The sequence below is a fragment of the Myotis brandtii genome, unplaced genomic scaffold (genome assembly GCF_000412655.1).
Source record: "Myotis brandtii unplaced genomic scaffold, ASM41265v1 scaffold123, whole genome shotgun sequence".
NCBI classification, from domain to species: Eukaryota; Metazoa; Chordata; class Mammalia; order Chiroptera; family Vespertilionidae; genus Myotis; species Myotis brandtii.
Window position 1 is genome coordinate 14,431,113 of NW_005354291.1, and position 24,307 is coordinate 14,455,419.

A 24,307-nucleotide genomic window follows, 5' to 3' on the forward strand; every position below is an offset into this window, starting at 1 on the left:
GAAGGAGGGGAGGGGAGAGGAGAGGGGAGGGGAGGGGAGGAGAAATTGAGATTATAAGTTAGGGGAAGGGAAAGAAAATGTAATTTACCATTGACATGTTTTCATATTTTGTACCAAAGCCAACCAGATGTCTACAGAAAATATAAAGGTGAATGATTCATGGGGAAAAATCTTACTATCTGTAGAACTGGTAGACCTAAGCTTTAGGTTGTCCATGTAGAACTCTGGTCTTACCGTGGAGAGGAGAGAGTACTTTTACATTATGTACCAGCTTTGCAGTCCATGCCTTGGTCTGGGAGTAAGAAAGAGACCAAATGGAAGGAACATTTCTACATCCCTTCTCAATAATATTTTAATGGCAGAGTCTCATATTTTGGCCTTTTAACTCTGGGCTTTTGGTCTTCTAGAGTGTCTTAGGGGAGGAATGATCATTAGCCAAGTTTGAGGGTGAAAAATGACTAAATTGTCTTGCCTTCTCATAACAAGGAGAAATCCATTCTTAGTCTAAAGCTAAGTCTATTGAGACACGTTAAAGATTTGCAGCAATCTCTAGTATTAAGGAACAATCCAGTGTTTGATGAAAAATGTTTAATTTTGAATGTGCAATTGTTAGAGGTTGATCTGTCATGATTACAAACACATTTCTTTGGTTAATGCAGAAGTATCTAAAATAGGTGGTTTTGCTAAGAAAATGGTTCCCCAACAGCCCTCCCTCTTCCTGCTCCGAAAATTGAAGATAGTGTTTTCTACTTTGTATACACATTGATAAAATTCGTACTATTCCCCCCCCCCAGCTTCCCTACCCATTAGTGTGACTGCATTAGACAGATAATAAAAATATATGGAAAAGAAGAAAATATTGAAAACTTAGAAATGTGGTTTTCCTTTAAGTAATTTATGCATTACTTTTTGAGATAAAGGTATTTTCACATTATTCTTTTTTTTTATGCACCACCATTTCCAAGTGCCATACCACTTGAATATATTTGAGAATAATTCTAAGTGTTTTAAAACTTTACACCCATGGTGTTTGTTAAGCAAGCAGAGATGCAGAGGCTCCTATATTTACTGGGAATGTGTTAGAGTTCCTAGTAGAGTGGGAAAGATCCTCCAATTTTTTCAATCCTATTGTCAATAAATACCTATTGCTTCCTCTGTGCTAGGCGGGGATGATCCCATGGCAATGAAACTGAAATGAAACAAAAACAGTCTTTATCTGAAGGCCAGTGATAAAGAAATCAATGAAATGCATAAATACACATAAACTGTGATAAATACAATGAATGAACAATCTAGGAAAACTAAAAGTGTATTTATAGTAAGGTCTGAGGGTGGGCAAATGAGAAGAACAGAGAAGTCTCTTCTTACGAGGTAATATTTAAAGCAAATAGATCTAAAGTATTAGAAAGAATCAAGCAAGAAGATTGAGATTGGAGAAAGTGAAGAAAGAATTACTGTATTAGTTAGGATTTATTTCCTCGAAACAAGGCAGAAGTTTATTTTTTTCTTGCATAAATTTAGGTTAGTATTGGCTGAACCACATTATCAGAGATGTTTGTTTCTTGGATTTTGTTTCCCCACCTCATTGTCCATGATGGCCCCCATCCTCAGTCATCATGTCCACATTCCAGCCAACTGGCAGAAGGAAGGATAGGCAGGACACTTCTGCTCACATCCCATTGGCCAGACTTGGTCACATGACAACACTCGGTTGTAAGGAAGGCTGGGAAGTGTAGTCTTTATTTTGGGCAGCATGTGCCCAGAGTTCTAAACTTCAAAAAGAAGAGGATAGTGCTGAGAGAGAACTGGCAGTCTGCCACAATCACTTATCACATGAGAATCGCAGTCTGGTTTATTTTTCCCCAGCAAGAGGCAGCTGACACATCTCCTCTGCCATCTCCTGCCCCCTTTTTTTACTGCACTTTCCTCAGCAGAAAAGAATTATAATGCATTCAGTGAGGTGTGAGGTTAGCTGAGACCTAGTAGACTACCGTGGCCTATTCAGGGGGAACATCACGATATAATCTCTCTGACTAGTTAGTCCTAAACTCTCGATTCAGGCATGACTACAAGATTTCACTAGGTACTAAGTGAAAACTAATTACATACTGTCAGTATTGTTTGCGTCCCTTTGGTGCCTAGCAGAGCATCTGGCATGTGGCTTACTAGTTGCTTGTTACTTCAGTTATTGACTAATGGAGAGGAGAAGGAAACACATGTGATAGTTTTCAGTGGCCACCAGGATAAAAGGAAACAGAAAACTCAAGTTGTGATTATAGATAAATATCTGTGTGAGTTCAAAACTGAGAAAGAACAACATGGATTTGGACTTTAGAATTGAAGTAACCTCAAACATCATCAGATCCTTCTTTTTATAGGAAAATTGAAGTTGGAATGGTTCAGTTACTTGGTGGGACTTACACAGTTGTTGGTAGCAGAATTGCTTTTTCAACCATTTAAATATTTCTGGAGAGGCTTTGTGGCAACCCTAGGAGTTGATCTGGTCTTTGGATATGTGGTATTGGATAGGTGAAGAAGAAAACTTTCTAGACTTGTGTTTGAGTTAACTGCAAGGTCAGTGTGAGTAATATGGCTTCTGAAAAATAATGAAACGTAATGAGAAAGAAGAAATGTCCTACAGTTTAGATAGGAATTAACTGAGACACCTTTACGTGGACAAGTGTGTCTGCAAGAGTAGCAGAATGGCATGATGTAACTGTCCTAACAATCATTACACTCTGTCATTTTAGAATTTCTTGTTACTTTTTCTGCTTTTCAAAATATTTGGTAGCAGAGTGGTAAAAACAGAGCTTCTGGAGCTAGAATGCTTGGTGAACATAGGAAAGTTTTTTAATTTATCGGTGCCTTAATGTTCTAAGCTGTAAAATGTAAATGATAATGATGTATACCTCCTAGAGAAAGACAAGTGGTGTCTCAGTATTCAGGGCGTGTCACTGAATTTTCTGCCTCAGTTTCTGCTGAATTTGACCAAGTAAAAAAAGAACCAGAATGTTTCTAAAGAGAAGGAATTATGGGATTACTTTCCATTTTAGGAAGTTTCCAGCCAATATATGTGAGGGACCCGAAGGAGATATGTATTAAGTAGCAAAGCTAAGGTATCAGCCAGAACTAGAGCTGGGGTCTGAAGTGCACTTGGCACTGAGGATTTCAAGAGTCTGCTCTCTCCTTGTTCCAGGAAAGACAGGGCCTTCGGTGGGCTGGACTCTGATTCCTAGATACCCTTTTGAGCTCTGGTAGATTATTTTGTTTGGTTCGACTTACAAATATCATTTGGTATTTGGAAAAATGAAACTACAATCACCTCAAGAAGCACCCATATATAAATAAAAATTATTTTAATAGTTTAAGAAAGAGGAAAAGAAGAATTCCTTGCTCATTCAGTGTGCCCCCATGCCCTTGATGTGCCTTTGGGTAGGTTGTCTCCCCCAAATCAACTTGCTTCTTGATTATTTCCCCAAGTTTAATTTGTTAATTATATGTTACAACATATTAAATTAAGACTTTCATGAAAAGATAAAAACAGCATTACAACTGGTGTGCTATGTGTTGGACCCTGATACGCTTTCCCAGAATACAGTATATTTTTCCAATCATAATGCTCATAGCAACTTATTATAACTCCTTATCTTATGACTGTCTTCAAAACCAGATGTTAGCCCTGCAAGATCAGGGATCAGGTGTCTTTTTTGTTCACTGTATGCCCAACATCTCGTGCTAGATCTGCCCCCTGGTAACACCTCAATAAATATTTGTCGCATAAATGAAGGAGAGCCCGAGGAATGCAGCACACAGGTAGATATAAAGTAGACATGCAGTGGCCGTCTCTGGAAAATGGTCCTTTAGCAGCAAGGAGGTCTTTGAAACATAAATCTTAGGCAAGTTACCATTTACTGTGTTAAGTGCCAAAGACAGGTTCAGAGCAGAACAGATGTCAGGCAGGGAGAATGTTTCGTAAGTCTCATGGGAGATACCTTCTGGGGAGCAGAGGTGGTTTTCTCACTCTCCAGAGTGAGGTCCTGCCAGATGGCTGTACATCTGAAAGGAGGCTTACTAAATTCCGGTTGCCCTCACCAGGTCACCTGACACTTCAGTACATGATTGCAAAATGGCCTTTAGCCATTTATACCACCTGGATGTGACATTCAGATTCCCCGGACAGTTTTCTTCTATACAGCTGGGCTGTCTTCTCACATTGTCTACACATTTTCCAATAATGATTAAGCACCGAGGTGCGCAATCTCACTGACCACTGACACTCGGCGGTTGATTCTCCTGTGGACAGTGCATAGGATGAGCCTGGGCCAGGACTCACCATGCCTCCCAGGGCCAGGCAGGGTGCTGTAAACAGGTGGGCATCAGAAAGTCAGACCTTACCACTAGGAAGCTTATGAATCTGATGGGGGTGAAGAGGACACACAGATTTAAGTTATATCTAAACGGCTCCAAATAAATTCTGTAGAAAAAAGCCTTTTACATTTTCTGCCAGTTCTGTGATTGTCATGTCTGTAGCGGTATTGCCTGTATTAAGCATTTTGAACAAGGGATATCACTGTTCTTCAAAATATGTTACTTTATTAATATCTAATATCAAGCTTTGGGAATGGAGGAAGCAGGAGAGATTTTAGCAGACTGATCAGACATGAGGGAGTATGTGGGGAGAACAGTGTAGGATGATACTCGGGTTTTAAATACGGAGATGTTTGCCTTTTACGTTGGGAAGTCCCTGCATCCCTTTGCCAAATGCACCCCAGTCAGTCCATATCCATTGGAGTGACTGCAATCTGTCTTTAACTTCACTGACATCTTATTAAGTGTCTGCTTTATCACTTCAATTTCCCATTTGTCTTAGTACAATTAGTTTGGCCTGACCAACCTTAAAATAATACATGCAGAACATTTAACATAGGGCATTTAAATTGAAGTACAATAAGGTTCCAACCTACTTTCTAGCATCATCTCTAGCCTCTACCTTCATACTTCAAAGCCCTTACTCATGGCATTTCCTCTGCTTAGTACACATCTCTGTCCCTTTTCTCTCCTGCATCAGTGCTTTGCTCATATGTCATCTCATCTGCAAAGTCTCTCTTCTCCAGTTATGATGTCTTCTAACTTTCAGAGTTAATATATACAGTAGTCCCCACCACCACGTGTATGTGGGAGATACGTGTCAAGGCCCTGGTGGATGCCTGAAACCTTGGATAGTATGAGCCCTCTATATGCTATGTTTCTTTCCTATACATGAATACCTTTTCACTTAAATGAAGCATTTTACGGCCTCTCTTTGGCATCTCTGAATTGCCAGATCCTTTTCACTTGTGCCAGTTCTTAAAATAGATCAGCTTTACTTTCTCCTTTCCAGGCTTTTTTTTTTTTTTTAAATCCGGGGTTTCTGTACACATTTTAAATTGCAGAGTTGATTGGGAATTTTGTAGCCTTTGTAATGATTTTTCCCCTTTTCATGGAAGACTGAGCCTTTCTTTATTTAAATTCTCACCCAAGGATATTTTATCATTGATTTTTAGAGAGAGAGGAAGGGAGAGTAGGAGGTATGGGGGGAGAGAGAGAGAGAGAGAGAGAGAGAGAGACATCAATATGAGAGAGACACATTGATTAGTTGCCTCCCACACACATGCTTCCAGACCAGGGCCAGGGATTAGCCTGCAACCCAGGTATGTGCCCTTGACTGGAATTGAACCCACGACCTTTGGTGCACAGGCCAATGCTGTAACCACTGACTCACACCAGCCAGGGCTTAAGCCTTTTTTTCCTATCCTCTTAGATCATTTATAGAGGCTGTGCCATCCAGCTAGATTGCAAGACACTGCCTATCCATCACTCAAGTTCCTGCTGTTCAGTGATAATGTAGTCAGTATGCTTTCATGACCCCGTGAGGGCTGTATTTTTAATGGAGTTGCCCTCGATATTTAGATGTTCCTGTTTTTCTCGAGGCCAACATGCTCAGAATGTGAATTTAAAAATTTTGCCCTCTCACGATGCAGTGGAAGTCAGACACTTTAAATTAATTTGCCGTGGCTCTAAGTTTCCTTTCACTCACTCTGTGTTTTAATTTGGTGAATTAATGCTTGCTAGGCACTGGGCATAGCAACTGTTTCTCCACTTAGCACTTTTTGGGTGAGTCAGTTCTGTCTGCCTCATCATCCTTGCTAGACACTGGTGTCCTTTATATATCTTGTGAGCCCCGGGGGACCAGGGCACTGTCAGAGCCGTAATTAAAACCTGCTGTGCTGCCAACACAACAGACTGTGTGCGAGCTTAAGGAGCTGGCTTCCTTACTGTGCTCACTTCCCCTTCGTTATTGTCTGTTGTGCTTAGCTTTTGCGTATGGCTCGGTGAGTCTTTTGGTATTGGTGGCTAGGCATCAGGTGGGGAAAGCCTTTCTTCAAAGATGTTTTGAATAAAACCAGCAATGGGTGGGTACAGGGAGCCTGTCTGCTGCAGACTCCGGCTGCAAGGCCTCCCTGTACCTTCCCTGGCTTCCCTGGGGCAGAGGAAGTCGAGCTTCCCCTGTTCCCATGAGACTTGTGATTACCAAATCCCGCCACCAGCACCCTTCTTGAAGACTCTCAAAGGTACCGCTCCCACTGCCTCCAGCCACTGCCGCCAGAACGCAGCTCTTGCTCACAGAGAGCTGGGGTGGGTTTTTGAACATTTCTTTTCAAACCTACTTTTGTATGAATGTACACAGGATGGAAGGCAGAATGCCGGTCGTCAGTCCTGTAAGAAACTACGTAAAACAGGTTTCATAAATGTCCAGTTGTCAGTCTTTATAATGAATACCTAAAAAACCAAGGCCCAGGTGGACCAGTACTCACCTTCACAGACCACCACCTCCACCAGCCATCATTTTCTCATACCTTCCTACCCACCTGCTGTAAACATGAGGGGGAGGGGGACACAAGAAAAGGAAGCTGTGCAAAGTAGCAGAAAGCTAAAGTAGGAAAGCATCATATGAGAAAGCCTGAGGGCCTTTCGGGTGCTCAATGGATGTAATAGTCTAATGGGAAGATCATAAATAAGTAAATGCATCATTCATATATGAGACTGGTACGTGCTCTGAAGTAAATGAGCGGAGGTTGAATTGAGACCTGAAAGAACCAACTACATGAGTGACATGAGGAACAAGCATAGGAGGAGCCAAGGACAGGAGGGTTTCAGGCAAAGGGACACCCAATACAGAGGTATTAGATGTGTCCTCTCCCCAGGCCAGATAGATCCTGGTGACTGCTGCCCACAGCTTTCTTGCACACCAAATGCCAACCCCCGCAAAGATAGCCCTTAAATTAAAGAAAGCCTCTTTCCATGAGGCGATAAAGCAGTTGCTCCATTATCCCTCTCTTCCAGCCAGCATAGCATTGAGATGATTTTTATCAGGAGTCGACGCTTGGGTATCAGGCATCTTAAGGATTAAAAGACTGAGGAGCAGACCCACAATGAACTTATCTAACCTTGTGACTAAAATTGGCAAAAATCCCCTTTTCCTTTTTAAATTGCACACGTAATTGCTTTCTCCGAAGGAGTGACTGCATCTAGGACTGGCCTGGCTGGTGACTCAGAATGAGAGCTTAGGAAAGGCCTTGTCCCATCTGACAATCGTACTTTGGGTGTGCTGCTGAGGTGTATATGCTGTATAAGGTGACTTTGCTAGGCTTCAGTGCTCTTCCATGAATTGGGCAACATTCTCAGGAGGCTGCTACTGACAGGACCAGGTGCAAGCAGGGCCCGGCTGTTGTGTTTGGGAGCAAGGAGCAGACACCAGCACTTTTATGTCTGAGGCTACCAGCTAGCAAAGTTGCAGCGTCAGGAGCCAAATGGACAGGGGAGAGTCTGGCGTCTTATCTCCAAAATTAGAAGCAATTCTTAAAATGCCACAGGCTTTTATTGATCTGTTCCCTAATAGCTCTACAAGTAGAGAGTGAGATTTTTAATGGTCGCTAAAGATCTTGCAAATGTCATCGACTCGCTGTCTATATATCTTGGAGAATAAGGGGAGCATGGGACTAACAAATCCCAGGCAGCATTCTGAGGGAAATTACAGGAGGGAAGAGGAAAGTGACCATGCAACAATTTCTAATCCCATGTGGATTTGGGAGAGGACAGGAGCAGGAAAGTTGAGTGATGCTTGGATCTAGGAAGAAGTAGAGACAGTATTGCCAAGGGGTTCAGGGCATGGAGTCAGATTACTTGGGTTCAAATCTCAGCTCCACACTTGTTTCCTGAGTGATCTTGGGCATCTTACTCAATTGTTCTGAGCATCAGTTTCCTTATCAGTAAAGTAAAACAATCAAATGACAATTACTAAAAAAGCAATCTAGATCATATACATACAGTGCCTAGCACTAAGCCTGGCCATTTAGTTTCCTTATCAGATACTGGTAGACTTCCTGGAGTTGTTGAGGAATGCCTTTTCTGGCTTGCCTTGCAGTGGTCCTTCCCCGGGGGTGAGGGTAGCATCCTTTATTTTTAAAAGTGTTCATCTCTATTTTATTGGACAATATGCGGCCACCAATTAGAGAGCAGTGAGTGAAATAGCAACACATTCGATAAAGCAAAGAACAAAGGAGTCATCAAGAGGACTGCACAAAAGCCATATGGAATAAAAATCACTTTCTAGGTTTTTAACCCCCTCTCTCTTCCTTCCTCCCCCACCTCCTGGTTGGTAAAGGTTTTACTCTGCATAACCTACACCCCGACATTTGACCTGAACGGGAGTGCAGTGCTGAAGATCGCGGAGGTGAGTGCCCGCTGCTGCCCCCGCCCCCGGGTGCTGCTTGCGCTTGTGCTGCTTGCTCACAGCTGCTTCACCCCAGCTGGCATCCATACCGGGGTAGAGTGGAGCCCAGCAGTGGGGCGAGGCCTTCTCTGGTCATGACCCTGGGGAATTTCCACTAAGGGTTGGATCTGTGAGAAGTGGGCTCGGTGGTCCATCGTCCTAAGTCATGGTGCTTTGCATGCTTTGGTTTGCTTAACTTGAGTCTGTAACCACAGAAATAACAGTACTGGTTCTCCCCACCTTACCTCACTCAGAATGCATTCCTGGTCTGTTCTTTCTAAGCTCAATCAAAAAGCATTTGAGTTTTCTTCAAATGTTTTTTAAGAAACCGGGTATTTGATTTAGAGAGATGTTTATTGATTAAATTCCATTCCTGTCTCCTAATCCCCGATGAGTGTATTTGTAGCTGTCGCTGGAAAGCCTTCTCTTTTCTGTCTGTATTGATCTGTGCTGTAACCTGGAGCAATCATTACCTCCCAGCGCTCCCCCGAGTGTGTCCTACAGAAAACTTGGCTTTCTGACTGTCTGGCATAAACCTTTGGTTTTTGGAGACCTCATCATTCCAGAGCTGTACTTTAATACACTTAGAATAATTTTCTTTCCATTTCTTGAAAAGAGTATCTTCAGGATTTGTATGTTTTGACAAGCATGCATCTTCAGACCTTAATGAGGCATTGATATTCTGAATTCTTCAATTACAGAGAAAAAGAAAGCCTATTAGTGCTCATGGGTTTTTGTTTTTACAATAATGATTACCATTTATTGGGTATACCAGGTAGATGCTAAACACTTTGGGCATGTTTTCTTTTTTTCATCATTTTTCTCATCATTATTGAGGTATAGTTGACAAATAAATGTATATATTTAAGCTGTACAACTCGGTGTTTTGATATATGTATATATTGTGGAATAATCACTACAATCAATTAATTAACATATCCATCACCTCAGCTACATAACATTGTCATGGGTAGTATTTATATTGGCTGATTCATGGACTTTTACAGTATTGTGTGCCATTAAAGGGTGAAAATTAAGAGAAAATTATTTTGAGCACACAGGACATTTTTGTGAGTCTATCAAAATAAAAAGAAGCAGACAATTAGCTGACTTCTCACTACAATATAAATCAGTTCTCAAATGTGTATTTATATTGTTGGAAAGAACACTTTTCTTTCACACAGTTATATGTTTTACTCCATATAGGTAAAGAAAGAGAATAGCTGTCGGTATTTTTCTAATGAATTTTGAGAGTTACCTGTGAGTACTCATTATTGGCAGGTTCATTTTTTTCTATTGTGGTAAGAACACTTAGGATGAGATCTGCCCTCTTAACATAATCTTAAGTGTACAATACAGTAATGTTAACTATAAGCACAATGGTCTAGAGCAGATCTCCACAACTTATTCATCTTCTATAACTGAAACTTTATACCCATTGAATAGTACTTTCTCTGTATTTCTCCCTCCTTCCGGCCCTTGGCAAGAACGACTACTCTGTTTTTCAGAATTTGACTATTTTAGATTCCCCATTACTTTTATTTTATTTATTTTGGATATCTGTTTATTGTTTTTGAATTGTAACAGAACCTAAAGAAATCTCCTAGTGAATATGCATGTTAACATCTAATGATAGCCTCTTTACAAAAGGTTTATATTTTATATTATGTAGAATATTTGATTTAACCAAAAGCTACTACAAAATCGAATCCTTACAGCTATCGCTTTATTTTTTTTATATTTTTTATTGTTGATAGTATTACAGATGTCTCCCATTTACCCCCCATTAACTCCCCTCCTCCCAGCCCCTACCCACCCATCCCCAGGTCTTTACTACCCTATTGACTGTGTCCATGGGCTATGCATATAGGTATATAAGTTCTTTGGCTTATCTCTTTTTTTACTTTTAAAATGACAACTGTAGTGTTTTTGATTGTTTGTTGTTTTGTGGGGTTCTTTTGGTTTTTGTTTTTTATCAGAGCAAGAAGCAGGGCTGGCATGTGGGAGGCAGGCCTGTGCAGGGCGGGAAGGGAAATGTAGCCTTCACCGTGCAGCCGGCCCTTGGGAGCTGTGGGGGCACAGGTTGTTGCAGCACCCTACGTTGCGGGATGGCCACCAGGAAGCCCAAGCTGAGAGGAGGAGGAGGTTGTCTTTACCCTCCTCGCAGGAACCAGTTTTCGAATAAGAACCTGAAAGTTGGGATGCAGTTCCTGAAGAGTGGACAGGCACTGCCCTGGACCAGCCAAGTCAAGCGTGTTCACTGAGGGCGTCTGGAAGCAGAGTAAAGACTCGGCAGGCCTGTCCAGAACAGTGAGGCAGCAGGGCACAGTGCTCCCCACCAAAACCTGTAAAGGAACCTGTTTTTGAAGAAAATCTCAGCCTGAGAGATGTAAAGGTAAAGGCCTCGAGCTGGGAGGTAGAAACAGGGCTCCAGAGTCCCATGTTTAGATGTCGGCCCAGCTCTGGCACCCCCAGCGTGTTGCCTTGGATACCGCCCTGGCTTCAGGCTGCTTCTCTGTAAAAGGAATGCTAACAGTGTGGTTGTGCCGATTGGACAAGAGAAGTAGAATCCACATAAATAGCTTTCCGTGCAGGTCCGGATAAAAACAGCATTACAACTGGTGTGCTATGTGTTGGACCCTGATAAACTTTCCCAGAATACAGTATATTTTTCCAATCATAATGCTCATAGCAACTTACTATAACTCCTTGTCTTATGACTGTCTTCAAAATCAGATGTTAGCCCTTCAAGATAGGGGATCAGGGTGTCTTTTTTGTTCACTGTATGCCCAACGTCTCGTGCTAGATCTGCCCCCCGGTAACACCTCAATAAATATTTGTCGCATAAATGTAGGAGAGCCCGAGGAATGCAGCACACAAGTAGATATAAAGTAGACATGCAGAGGCCGTCTCTGGAAAATGGTCCTTTAGCAGAAACGAGGTCTTTGAAACATAAATCTTAGGCAAGTTACCATTTACTATGTTAAGTGCCAAAGACAGGTTCAGAGCAGAACAGATGTCAGGCAGGGAGAATGTTCCGTAAGTCTGATGGGAGATGCCCTCTGGGGAGCAGAGGTGGTTTTCTCACTCTCCAGAGTGAGGTCCTGCCAGATGGCTGTACATCTGAAAGGAGGCTTACTAAATTCCGGTTGCCCTCACCAGGTCACCTGACACTTCAGTACATGATTGCAAAATGGCCTTTAGCCATTTATACCACCTGGATGTGACATTCAGATTCCCCGGACAGTTTTCTTCTATACAGCTGGGCTGTCTTCTCACATTGTCTACACATTTTCCAATAATGATTAAGCACCGAGGTGCGCAATCTCACTGACCACTGACACTCGGCGGTTGATTCTCCTGTGGACAGTGCATAGGATGAGCCTGGGCCAGGACTCACCATGCCTCCCAGGGCCAGGCAGGGTGCTGTAAACAGGTGGGCATCAGAAAGTCAGACCTTACCACTAGGAAGCTTATGAATCTGATGGGGGTGAAGAGGACACACAGATTTAAGTTATATCTAAACGGCTCCAAATAAATTCTGTAGAAAAAAGCCTTTTACATTTTCTGCCAGTTCTGTGATTGTCATGTCTGTAGCGGTATTGCCTGTATTAAGCATTTTGAACAAGGGATATCACTGTTCTTCAAAATATGTTACTTTATTAATATCTAATATCAAGCTTTGGGAATGGAGGAAGCAGGAGAGATTTTAGCAGACTGATCAGACATGAGGGAGTATGTGGGGAGAACAGTGTAGGATGATACTCGGGTTTTAAATACGGAGATGTTTGCCTTTTACGTTGGGAAGTCCCTGCATCCCTTTGCCAAATGCACCCCAGTCAGTCCATATCCATTGGAGTGACTGCAATCTGTCTTTAACTTCACTGACATCTTATTAAGTGTCTGCTTTATCACTTCAATTTCCCATTTGTCTTAGTACAATTAGTTTGGCCTGACCAACCTTAAAATAATACATGCAGAACATTTAACATAGGGCATTTAAATTGAAGTACAATAAGGTTCCAACCTACTTTCTAGCATCATCTCTAGCCTCTACCTTCATACTTCAAAGCCCTTACTCATGGCATTTCCTCTGCTTAGTACACATCTCTGTCCCTTTTCTCTCCTGCATCAGTGCTTTGCTCATATGTCATCTCATCTGCAAAGTCTCTCTTCTCCAGTTATGATGTCTTCTAACTTTCAGAGTTAATATATACAGTAGTCCCCACCACCACGTGTATGTGGGAGATACGTGTCAAGGCCCTGGTGGATGCCTGAAACCTTGGATAGTATGAGCCCTCTATATGCTATGTTTCTTTCCTATACATGAATACCTTTTCACTTAAATGAAGCATTTTACGGCCTCTCTTTGGCATCTCTGAATTGCCAGATCCTTTTCACTTGTGCCAGTTCTTAAAATAGATCAGCTTTACTTTCTCCTTTCCAGGCTTTTTTTTTTTTTTTAAATCCGGGGTTTCTGTACACATTTTAAATTGCAGAGTTGATTGGGAATTTTGTAGCCTTTGTAATGATTTTTCCCCTTTTCATGGAAGACTGAGCCTTTCTTTATTTAAATTCTCACCCAAGGATATTTTATCATTGATTTTTAGAGAGAGAGGAAGGGAGAGTAGGAGGTATGGGGGGAGAGAGAGAGAGAGAGAGAGAGAGAGAGACATCAATATGAGAGAGACACATTGATTAGTTGCCTCCCACACACATGCTTCCAGACCAGGGCCAGGGATTAGCCTGCAACCCAGGTATGTGCCCTTGACTGGAATTGAACCCACGACCTTCGGTGCACAGGCCAATGCTGTAACCACTGACTCACACCAGCCAGGGCTTAAGCCTTTTTTTCCTATCCTCTTAGATCATTTATAGAGGCTGTGCCATCCAGCTAGATTGCAAGACGCTGCCTATCCATCACTCAAGTTCCTGCTGTTCAGTGATAATATAGTCAGTATGCTTTCATGACCCCGTGAGGGCTGTATTTTTAATGGAGTTGCCCTCGATATTTAGATGTTCCTGTTTTTCTCGAGGCCAACATGCTCAGAATGTGAATTTAAAAATTTTGCCCTCTCACGATGCAGTGGAAGTCAGACACTTTAAATTAATTTGCCGTGGCTCTAAGTTTCCTTTCACTCACTCTGTGTTTTAATTTGGTGAATTAATGCTTGCTAGGCACTGGGCATAGCAACTGTTTCTCCACTTAGCACTTTTTGGGTGAGTCAGTTCTGTCTGCCTCATCATCCTTGCTAGACACTGGTGTCCTTTATATATCTTGTGAGCCCCGGGGGACCAGGGCACTGTCAGAGCCGTAATTAAAACCTGCTGTGCTGCCAACACAACAGACTGTGTGCGAGCTTAAGGAGCTGGCTTCCTTACTGTGCTCACTTCCCCTTCGTTATTGTCTGTTGTGCTTAGCTTTTGCGTATGGCTCGGTGAGTCTTTTGGTATTGGTGGCTAGGCATCAGGTGGGGAAAGCCTTTCTTCAAAGATGTTTTGAATAAAACCAGCAATGGGTGGGTACAGGGAGCCTGTCTGCTGCAGACTCCGGCTGCAAGGCCTCCCTGTACCTTCCCTGGCTTCCCTGGGGCAGAGGAAGTCGAGCTTCCCCTGTTCCCATGAGACTTGTGATTACCAAATCCCGCCACCAGCACCCTTCTTGAAGACTCTCAAAGGTACCGCTCCCACTGCCTCCAGCCACTGCCGCCAGAACGCAGCTCTTGCTCACAGAGAGCTGGGGTGGGTTTTTGAACATTTCTTTTCAAACCTACTTTTGTATGAATGTACACAGGATGGAAGGCAGAATGCCGGTCGTCAGTCCTGTAAGAAACTACGTAAAACAGGTTTCATAAATGTCCAGTTGTCAGTCTTTATAATGAATACCTAAAAAACCAAGGCCCAGGTGGACCAGTACTCACCTTCACAGACCACCACCTCCACCAGCCATCATTTTCTCATACCTTCCTACCCACCTGCTGTAAACATGAGGGGGAGGGGGACACAAGAAAAGGAAGCTGTGCAAAGTAGCAGAAAGCTAAAGTAGGAAAGCATCATATGAGAAAGCCTGAGGGCCTTTCGGGTGCTCAATGGATGTAATAGTCTAATGGGAAGATCATAAATAAGTAAATGCATCATTCATATATGAGACTGGTACGTGCTCTGAAGTAAATGAGCGGAGGTTGAATTGAGACCTGAAAGAACCAACTACATGAGTGACATGAGGAACAAGCATAGGAGGAGCCAAGGACAGGAGGGTTTCAGGCAAAGGGACACCCAATACAGAGGTATTAGATGTGTCCTCTCCCCAGGCCAGATAGATCCTGGTGACTGCTGCCCACAGCTTTCTTGCACACCAAATGCCAACCCCCGCAAAGATAGCCCTTAAATTAAAGAAAGCCTCTTTCCATGAGGCGATAAAGCAGTTGCTCCATTATCCCTCTCTTCCAGCCAGCATAGCATTGAGATGATTTTTATCAGGAGTCGACGCTTGGGTATCAGGCATCTTAAGGATTAAAAGACTGAGGAGCAGACCCACAATGAACTTATCTAACCTTGTGACTAAAATTGGCAAAAATCCCCTTTTCCTTTTTAAATTGCACACGTAATTGCTTTCTCCGAAGGAGTGACTGCATCTAGGACTGGCCTGGCTGGTGACTCAGAATGAGAGCTTAGGAAAGGCCTTGTCCCATCTGACAATCGTACTTTGGGTGTGCTGCTGAGGTGTATATGCTGTATAAGGTGACTTTGCTAGGCTTCAGTGCTCTTCCATGAATTGGGCAACATTCTCAGGAGGCTGCTACTGACAGGACCAGGTGCAAGCAGGGCCCGGCTGTTGTGTTTGGGAGCAAGGAGCAGACACCAGCACTTTTATGTCTGAGGCTACCAGCTAGCAAAGTTGCAGCGTCAGGAGCCAAATGGACAGGGGAGAGTCTGGCGTCTTATCTCCAAAATTAGAAGCAATTCTTAAAATGCCACAGGCTTTTATTGATCTGTTCCCTAATAGCTCTACAAGTAGAGAGTGAGATTTTTAATGGTCACTAAAGATCTTGCAAATGTCATCGACTCGCTGTCTATATATCTTGGAGAATAAGGGGAGCATGGGACTAACAAATCCCAGGCAGCATTCTGAGGGAAATTACAGGAGGGAAGAGGAAAGTGACCGTTTATTGTTTTTGAATTGTAACAGAACCTAAAGAAATCTCCTAGTGAATATGCATGTTAACATCTAATGATAGCCTCTTTACAAAAGGTTTATATTTTATATTATGTAGAATATTTGATTTAACCAAAAGCTACTACAAAATCGAATCCTTACAGCTATCGCTTTATTTTTTTTATATTTTTTATTGTTGATAGTATTACAGATGTCTCCCATTTACCCCCCATTAACTCCCCTCCTCCCAGCCCCTACCCACCCATCCCCAGGTCTTTACTACCCTATTGACTGTGTCCATGGGCTATGCATATAGGTATATAAGTTCTTTGGCTTATCTCTTTTTTTACTTTTAAAATGACAACTGTAGTGTTTTTGATTGTTTGTTGTTTTGTGGGGTTCTTTTGGTTTTTGTTTTTTATCAGAGCAAGAAGCAGGGCTGGCATGTGGGAGGCAGGCCTGTGCAGGGCGGGAAGGGAAATGTAGCCTTCACCGTGCAGCCGGCCCTTGGGAGCTGTGGGGGCACAGGTTGTTGCAGCACCCTACGTTGCGGGATGGCCACCAGGAAGCCCAAGCTGAGAGGAGGAGGAGGTTGTCTTTACCCTCCTCGCAGGAACCAGTTTTCGAATAAGAACCTGAAAGTTGGGATGCAGTTCCTGAAGAGTGGACAGGCACTGCCCTGGACCAGCCAAGTCAAGCGTGTTCACTGAGGGCGTCTGGAAGCAGAGTAAAGACTCGGCAGGCCTGTCCAGAACAGTGAGGCAGCAGGGCACAGTGCTCCCCACCAAAACCTGTAAAGGAACCTGTTTTTGAAGAAAATCTCAGCCTGAGAGATGTAAAGGTAAAGGCCTCGAGCTGGGAGGTAGAAACAGGGCTCCAGAGTCCCATGTTTAGATGTCGGCCCAGCTCTGGCACCCCCAGCGTGTTGCCTTGGATACCGCCCTGGCTTCAGGCTGCTTCTCTGTAAAAGGAATGCTAACAGTGTGGTTGTGCCGATTGGACAAGAGAAGTAGAATCCACATAAATAGCTTTCCGTGCAGGTCCGGCCGCATAGTAAATGCTTGGTCAGTGTCGTTATGGAACTTCACATGGACAGTGGTGTTGAGGTTACCCCTAAACAATATGGCCCTGAAAGGATGGGTCAGCGAAGGGCCAGCTTCCTGAGAGAACTGTAACAAGCTTACTCGAGTCCCCTCTTGTCCTGCCTGCAGCCCACAGAGATTTCCTTAGCTGGATAAGAGTTCCCAGTCAGTGTGCAGATAATGAAGCAGGGGCAGACCATCGCGGAGAAAGCTGCTACTCCAATGCTAGCTTTGACTTGTTGCTCCTCATAAAGACCTGGAACTCTATTCCTTGGAAGGAAGAAGAACTTGGTGAAGTTCTTAAAAATAAACTGTTCATCCTGTGTTTGATAGCGGCGGCTTTCCCCTTGCAGGCCCACAGAAGATTCCTCCACCCCACTGTGGTGGGACCCAGGGTATAGGCTGCCTCTTCTCCAGGCCTCTCAGATCCACCACTCTGCTCCAGTGACTGGACATTCTGGAAGACTCTCCAGCAAGGCAGGGGTAGGGACTGCTTCGTAATGGCCCAAGAGTCACCACTTCAAAGCACCTTTGATAAGTGTGCAGCATGGCCCCTCTGGACCTGGCATGGACACCAGCTTCAGAAGAGGAGGAATCCAGCTCTCCTGCCTGGCCGGCCCATGGGTCAGGAGATTTCCATATCAGTCTGCTGAGGGAGGCCGAGTGACCCATGAGACAACGAGCATACAGGGTCAGGGGTCACTCCGATCAAAAAGCCACCAAGAGAAACACCCTGGAGAGTACTCCTCCTGCTAAGAAGAATAGTGGACCTTTATTCATGGCTGCAACTCAGCATAGTTCTAGGCATAGCTATAGTTCTTGATTCTCTGTGGCCATTCCCTCTAAGAGTCAGTAATTCAGAGGAGGCTTGAAAACATATAACATCACTCTCGGTAAGAGACAAGTATATGCACTCCAAGACAGTGTTCTGTCTACACCTACTACATATTTAGCATTTACTCTCTGCCAGGCACTGCTCTAAGAACTTTACCTACATTAAATCATATAATCCATATAACAATACTGCAAAGCAGGATAAGGAAAGTGACACAGAGAGAGGTTCACTATCTTTCCCAAAGTCACACCGTTAGGAAGTGGTAGAACAGAATGCAAGCGGATGTGACTGAGCTTTCAGCCTATACACTGTGCAGCACGTGCTGTCATCAGCTCACCTATAGCAGACCCACCCATAGGAGCCCTTATGCTGCCCCTGTGTAAATGGTGGTAACCCACGAAGGGGCCACCTCTCCCCTCATCCCAAACCATGCTCAGGCATGAATACCCTGCAGGCACAATGTTGAAATTAAACTAATCTTGCCTTTTATCTTTAATATATATCTTTTTAAGAGAGTAGTTTACATCAGTTCACAGTTGATAATGAGTAAAGATCAGAACAAGAGATGGGCTTACCAAAGGTTCCTATAGGTTCCTATAAAAGGTCAACTATTTTCAATAGTTACTTGATTAAACTTTGACTTCTCCTCTTTACTTAGCACAAATAAGATGCCTCGGGTTGCCCCAGAATTCTGAGTAGTGTTTTGGTCTTAAGCATGCAAACTTGTAAACGCTTCCTCCCCCTCCCACAGAAGTCAAGTTGAGAATCACTGCTCTGATAGTTACTATTCCCTCCAGCCAAGCTTTGTCATAAAACCACGTGGAAATGTGCTGTTGTGCTCTAAAGCCTCAAGTGTGTTCCACCCACCAAATGCATGGGCGGTTCCTCAGGCCCCAACCCAGACCAAGGAATAAGAATCTGCCTTCTTATAAGATACTCCAATGAATCATGCATATTAAAGTGAGATCTAAAGGTCATGTTCTGCTGGGTTTATAGACCTAAAACCCCAGTGACAGCTGCCGTGCCTCTGCTTGGCTAATGGGACCACCCCACAAAGTATGGAGTCCCACCCAGCAGCAGCAACCTCTCGATGGTGATCCCCCAATGGTACAAGCTTTTGATTCTTCTAATCACCCTTGTCTCTCATCTTCTCCTGCCACATCAACTCCACATTTTCTTCTTCCCATTTGTCAGCGCTTGATATATATTAAATGTATTTCTTTTTATTTTATTCATTGAGTATAGAGAAAGAGAGAGAGACATCAAGTTGTTCTTCTACTTATTTATGCATTCATTGGTTGCTTCTTGTACATGCCCTGACCAGAGACTGAACCTCCAACCTTGGCATATCAGGATGACGCTCTAATCAACTGAGCTACCCAACTAGGGCTCAAACATATTTCCTAAATGCTTTAACAGTTGAATCTGCTACAGAGTTATCCCACTGTTCCATCTGAATATGTGTTTTCACCATTAAGACACAGGGTCAGCCTTTTAAAAAGGAGGGAAATGCCCCCTCACTCAATCCATATTTAGGTAACTTGGCATAAAAAGAACACAGAGTAGATCTATTTATAGGAAAACATAGCAACAACTTATAAATGTAAGTATATGGATCAGTAGTTATAAATATTAGATTATCAAATGAATAATGTATAGGTAATTTAAGAAAGGATAATAGTAGAATCATCTGGAATCAGATACATGAGATAGGAATAAACATCTTTCTTAAAGGCCTTCATTTTATGGGTGTGTGTTTTGTTTTGTTTTTAATTTGCAAAATAGCTTACAGTCTTTTGGTTTTCACCGGAGCAGTCATTTAAGAAATGCTTTTTCATCACCAGAATGTGGGAATGACAAAACAGACTTACTAGTATACTGCCACACACACAAAAATAATAGTGCTCTGTAGACTTACTGATACCCAATGATTTTTGTAAGCTCTCAAGTGCTTTTCACCTGCTAACTTAGCCTTTGAAAATCTGCATCTCTATTTTCAAAGCAGGACATTTCAGCCTAAAACTACCACTTAGCTCCAGCAAGCTTTCTTGGTTGTATCTGAACTTTCCATAAAGATAAGTCTTGCCCAGCTGGCGTGACTCAGTGGTTGAGCGTCAACCTATGAATCAGGAGGTCACGGTTCTATTCCATGTCATGGCACAGGCCCAGGTTGCAGGCTTGATCCCTAGTGTGGGGTGTGCAGGAGGCAGCCAATCAATGATCCTCTCTCATTAATGATATTTCTCTCTCTCCCTTCCTCTCTGAAATCAATAAATATATATATATATGTATTTTTAAAAAGATAAGTCTTTAACTTAAAGGAAAAAAAGTGACATTTTCTCCTCTTGTCATGTTTGATATAGCTAGGGAAACAATTTATAAAAACGCTTTCAAATAAATCATTTAAAACAGCTATGGAAATGTTGGGAAAGAGTCCAGACTTTCTTTTCTTTCATACTCTGCTGTGCACTGACCATTACTCAAAGATAGTGCTTATCCTGAAACCTGTTGATCAGGAAATGGGATGTGTACTTACGTATGAAAAATGAGGCTATTTCCCCAAGGTACTGCTGAAACTTTACAAGGATCGTTAAGCATTTAAAATGTAAATAGGAAGGTGGCAGCCTTTGTTTGTGTGACTAACTTAACTTGCTTAATTAAACTGCCGTAATGAAAGTTTTTTCAGTACAGGGTCTTCCACGATACGGGAGGAATTAGAAATATCACCAAATTTAGAAATGGACAATTATGAAATATCCAACATGTGTTTTTTATTCATTTTTATGAATTATCATTTCTAAAACTCTATATGGATACATAATTCTTCTCTTTATTGATTGAAAGCTGGGCCCAAGATTTCTCTTGCTATGGTCAAATTAGCAGATAATGTTGAGTTTTCCAGGTTAGCTATCTTAACAGGATAAGCTGTGGAAATAACATTGCCCAGGTCCTGGGGTTAAAGAAAGAGGTGGTGCCAAAACCAGAAGGTCTATGAAGTTAATTTGAAGATGGTTAATGATGTTGTTTCATTGGAAAGAACATGCCTGCTGAAGGCTCCTGTATGGCATTTTCTCAGTGAGAAAGTCGAGTTCGTAAATGTGTATTTTCTGGTTTGATCTTATTGACTCATGGGAAACTTCTAGTCTCTGATTCTGTGGCATGCTGTCAGGTTCAAGCAGAGTTTGTCTCAAAGATTATTGTTTTATTTTTTAAGATTCTTACTTTCAGGGACCTTCTTGCACTTCCATCTATCTATCATCTATCCATCCTTCAATTCCAAAACACTGGTTAGTAATATTTGCTAATAATAGTTGAGTCCTTAGGGCATGTCAATAGTAGCATTTCCCATACATTCTCTTTTAATCTTTACCACAACCCAGCTAGATAAAGAATCCCAGGGAAAGTGAGGTTCATTTGCTTGTCTAAGGTTCTTTAGCTAGACATTCAAATCCAGACTTTTTGTATTCAAATATGTGCTGTTGACCACTATGTAATATTGCTTCCTGGTAACCTCCGTCTTAGAATTAGGATCTTGCCATAGTAATATTGGCATCCGACTAAAATTCTTAGGAGTCTTACCCACCTGAGACCTTTACCAAGGCATTTAATTCGATAATGGCTCTATGGTCTTTTTTCATGTGAAGCAGAAGTATTGATGAATTTCACCTTTTTTGTATGACCATGGATTCAAGTGACCATTAATCAATCATATGTCACTTTCTTGAGTATCTTTACATTTTGATACACAGTTTATCTTTTCTGAGCATTGTTACCATCACAGGATCTGGAGTGTAGTTTAGTTCCACTTGTTACCCCAGGGACCTTCAGAAACATTGAGGCCCAAGATCTGCCTCCAGAGATTTCAATGTAATGATTCTGGTTGTCATGAAAGTATTTTTTAACTGAGCTGACTTACAACCCTTGAAATGTTCAATGGTACTTTTTTTAAGTCTATTTCTGAGATATACTTCAAATAAAGTATTCTACAATTAAGGAGCAGATAGTCTCCAGATATGACACAGATGACCTGATCCATTTCTCTTTGAAGCATCTTATTTGCTATGTTCTGGTAAGGCTGGGAGGAGTAACCCTACCTCCTGGCAAGAGAAATGGCCAAAGGAGCCCAAACCATTGTCTCAAACCAGCTGAGGCCATTGGAGTAAAGAAATCCCATTTTAAGGGACTGCTTTCTCCACTCTGCCTTCTGGAAACACTTTCTTCTTTGTGCGTAAGTCTCTGTATTGACTCTGTTTTGACTCCTCTGAGGTTTCTGTTCTTTGGCAACTTACTGCCAGATGGGCTTTGAGCAAACTAGTTTTTTGTGCAAGGAATTTCCACACTTGCCTTTAATCTCTGACTTGCAAGGCTCTTGAAGAACTTATTTAGAATTAGAAGACACAGAGCAGTGCAGAGCTCCTCTCTACTTCCTTTGGGCTGGCTCGGAGGGCAGAGGCTAGAGTTCAGTAGACCCTGTGTAGACCAAGCAGAAGGCTCTGCCTGAGAAGGTGCAGGGATTGCTGGGCTGAGGTATCGGAATCCATTTTAACATGTCAGCTAAGCCAAGAAGAATGAGAACGAGGAAGAGGGAAGTAACCGTCAGAGTTGTCCATGTATGCCTGGGCATGGTAAGAGTTTCCTTCTAACTGAGATCCAAAAGGAAAAGCAGTAAAATTCCTACCCAAGCATGGTGATCAGACTTTCAGTTTCCCCTTGTGTGTATGTGTGTGTGCCTGTGCGTTTGCATCAGCGGGACCCACTTATTGAGGTGCTCCTGTTTCATACCTACCTGTTATTGCCATTCAGCTGGAAACAGCCTGGTCACTGACTTGTCAATGTGATTCAACAGAGTTTAGACTTGTAGTGTTAATCAAAATTTTCTTAATTTCTAACGTGATCAACAAGCATTCATAGTCTTCCCTACATAAAAGACAGTTCTTCTGCTTTCTTGCAGTTTAATCTCTGATCCTTTTATTTTTATCACCATAAATTATTTTTATCTCCATAAAAATTTTCCAATTGGAAACCTGCTAGCTCTTCTCTTTATGGGACTTATTAGTCAGTACCATGCACAGTTTTGACAAAGCTGCACCACTAATCCTTCAGATAGGAAAGAGAAAGTAAATGCACAACTCAACATGGAGAAGCTCATATGCATTTTGCAAAGTTAAGCAAATTTCTGTTGTGGAAGCTTTTTAAAAACTTACCACTTTGGCCAATGTTGAATATCTGCTACATTCCACTGTGCTGCTTCATATTTAATAATAGTGATTCCACCCTGGGTTTAACCTAGTACTGTTATTTATCAGTCTACTTAATGACATAAAACTCTTATTGCTATATATGGCTTGCAGACTTGGCTTTGTTTTCTGTTTTTTTCCTTCTGCTGTCGGGGTTTAATTTGCTTCACTAACAGTTTGTTTTTGCTCTCAGTTGTGTTTAGCATGCCGTAAACCTGGATGTCCACAATTGCATGAAATGATCAAAATGTCCATTATGAAACTCCTCACTGCCCTGTGTCTTCGTGCGTTCCCTGGTGATCAGGGGCCTGTGGCTTTTCACAAGGTATTGGACTTGGTACCTGGAGCCTCTGGCAGAGATCCAGAACTGAGGCTTTTTAAATGTCAATTCTACACTACGAAAGCAAAGGGCATGGGACATAGAAGTGACATTGGAGATACGAAAAGAGGAAATTGATGAGCCCTTTCCCAGAAACTCAGCCTGCATTTGGACTTGGTATTCTCTTAGCTTCTCTGATTCAGTGTGCTCATTTTAGCACTGCCCCATAGTAGAAAACGAAAACCATTCATAATGTGAAAACTCATTGGCCTTTTAATACAATGGTCAGGTTTATCATGGAAACCCTAGTTCTATGAACCTGACCACTTTACCAATTTATTATTATTCTTATAGCAAGTGTAAGAAACTTTTCTTCAGAAGATGCCAGGATAGCTGAAAGCATTTCTTCCTGGGCATCTAAAGATAGCAAGTTATCATACACATGCTCATTTTTACATTTAAAAAGATACCCTTTGGTCACATGAGTATTTATAATCCCAACGTGGGCAAAATGAGCTTCTTTGATTAATCCTTTTTCTAAAAAAGCGGAGTAAACATGCTTACCTTTTCCCTTAATAAAATGCCTCCTGCAGTAAGTCATTTCCACTGTTATACCTCTAAACACTGAAAACGGTGGTGACATTAAAAGTTGAAATACATTTGGTTTCTGGGAAGTTTTTTGCATACAGGGCTGTTTGTGTTCCTTAAAATTTAGGTCCTCATGTGTGCTTTCTTTCATGGGTTTAAAGTGGCTGATGTAATTTTTTAAGGAAGGTTTTATAGTGGGTATGGCTCTTAGTATTCAGTAGAATTGTGTTTATATTGACATAAAGTATGTAGTTCAGCTTTCAAAATAGCTACTTTTT

The 24,307-nt window shown here is 42.2% G+C and overlaps 1 protein-coding gene across 1 annotated transcript in view; it reads left to right on the forward strand.

Annotated features, from left to right (window-relative positions):
- ARFGEF3 (ARFGEF family member 3) overlaps nucleotides 1-24,307 on the forward strand; it is a 132,813-nt gene that overhangs the window by 39,513 nt on the left and 68,993 nt on the right. The window contains exon 6 of the mRNA XM_014533926.1: nucleotides 8,705-8,773. Within this exon, the coding sequence (XP_014389412.1) occupies nucleotides 8,705-8,773 (69 nt within the window). The remainder of the gene's footprint in view (nucleotides 1-8,704; nucleotides 8,774-24,307) is intronic.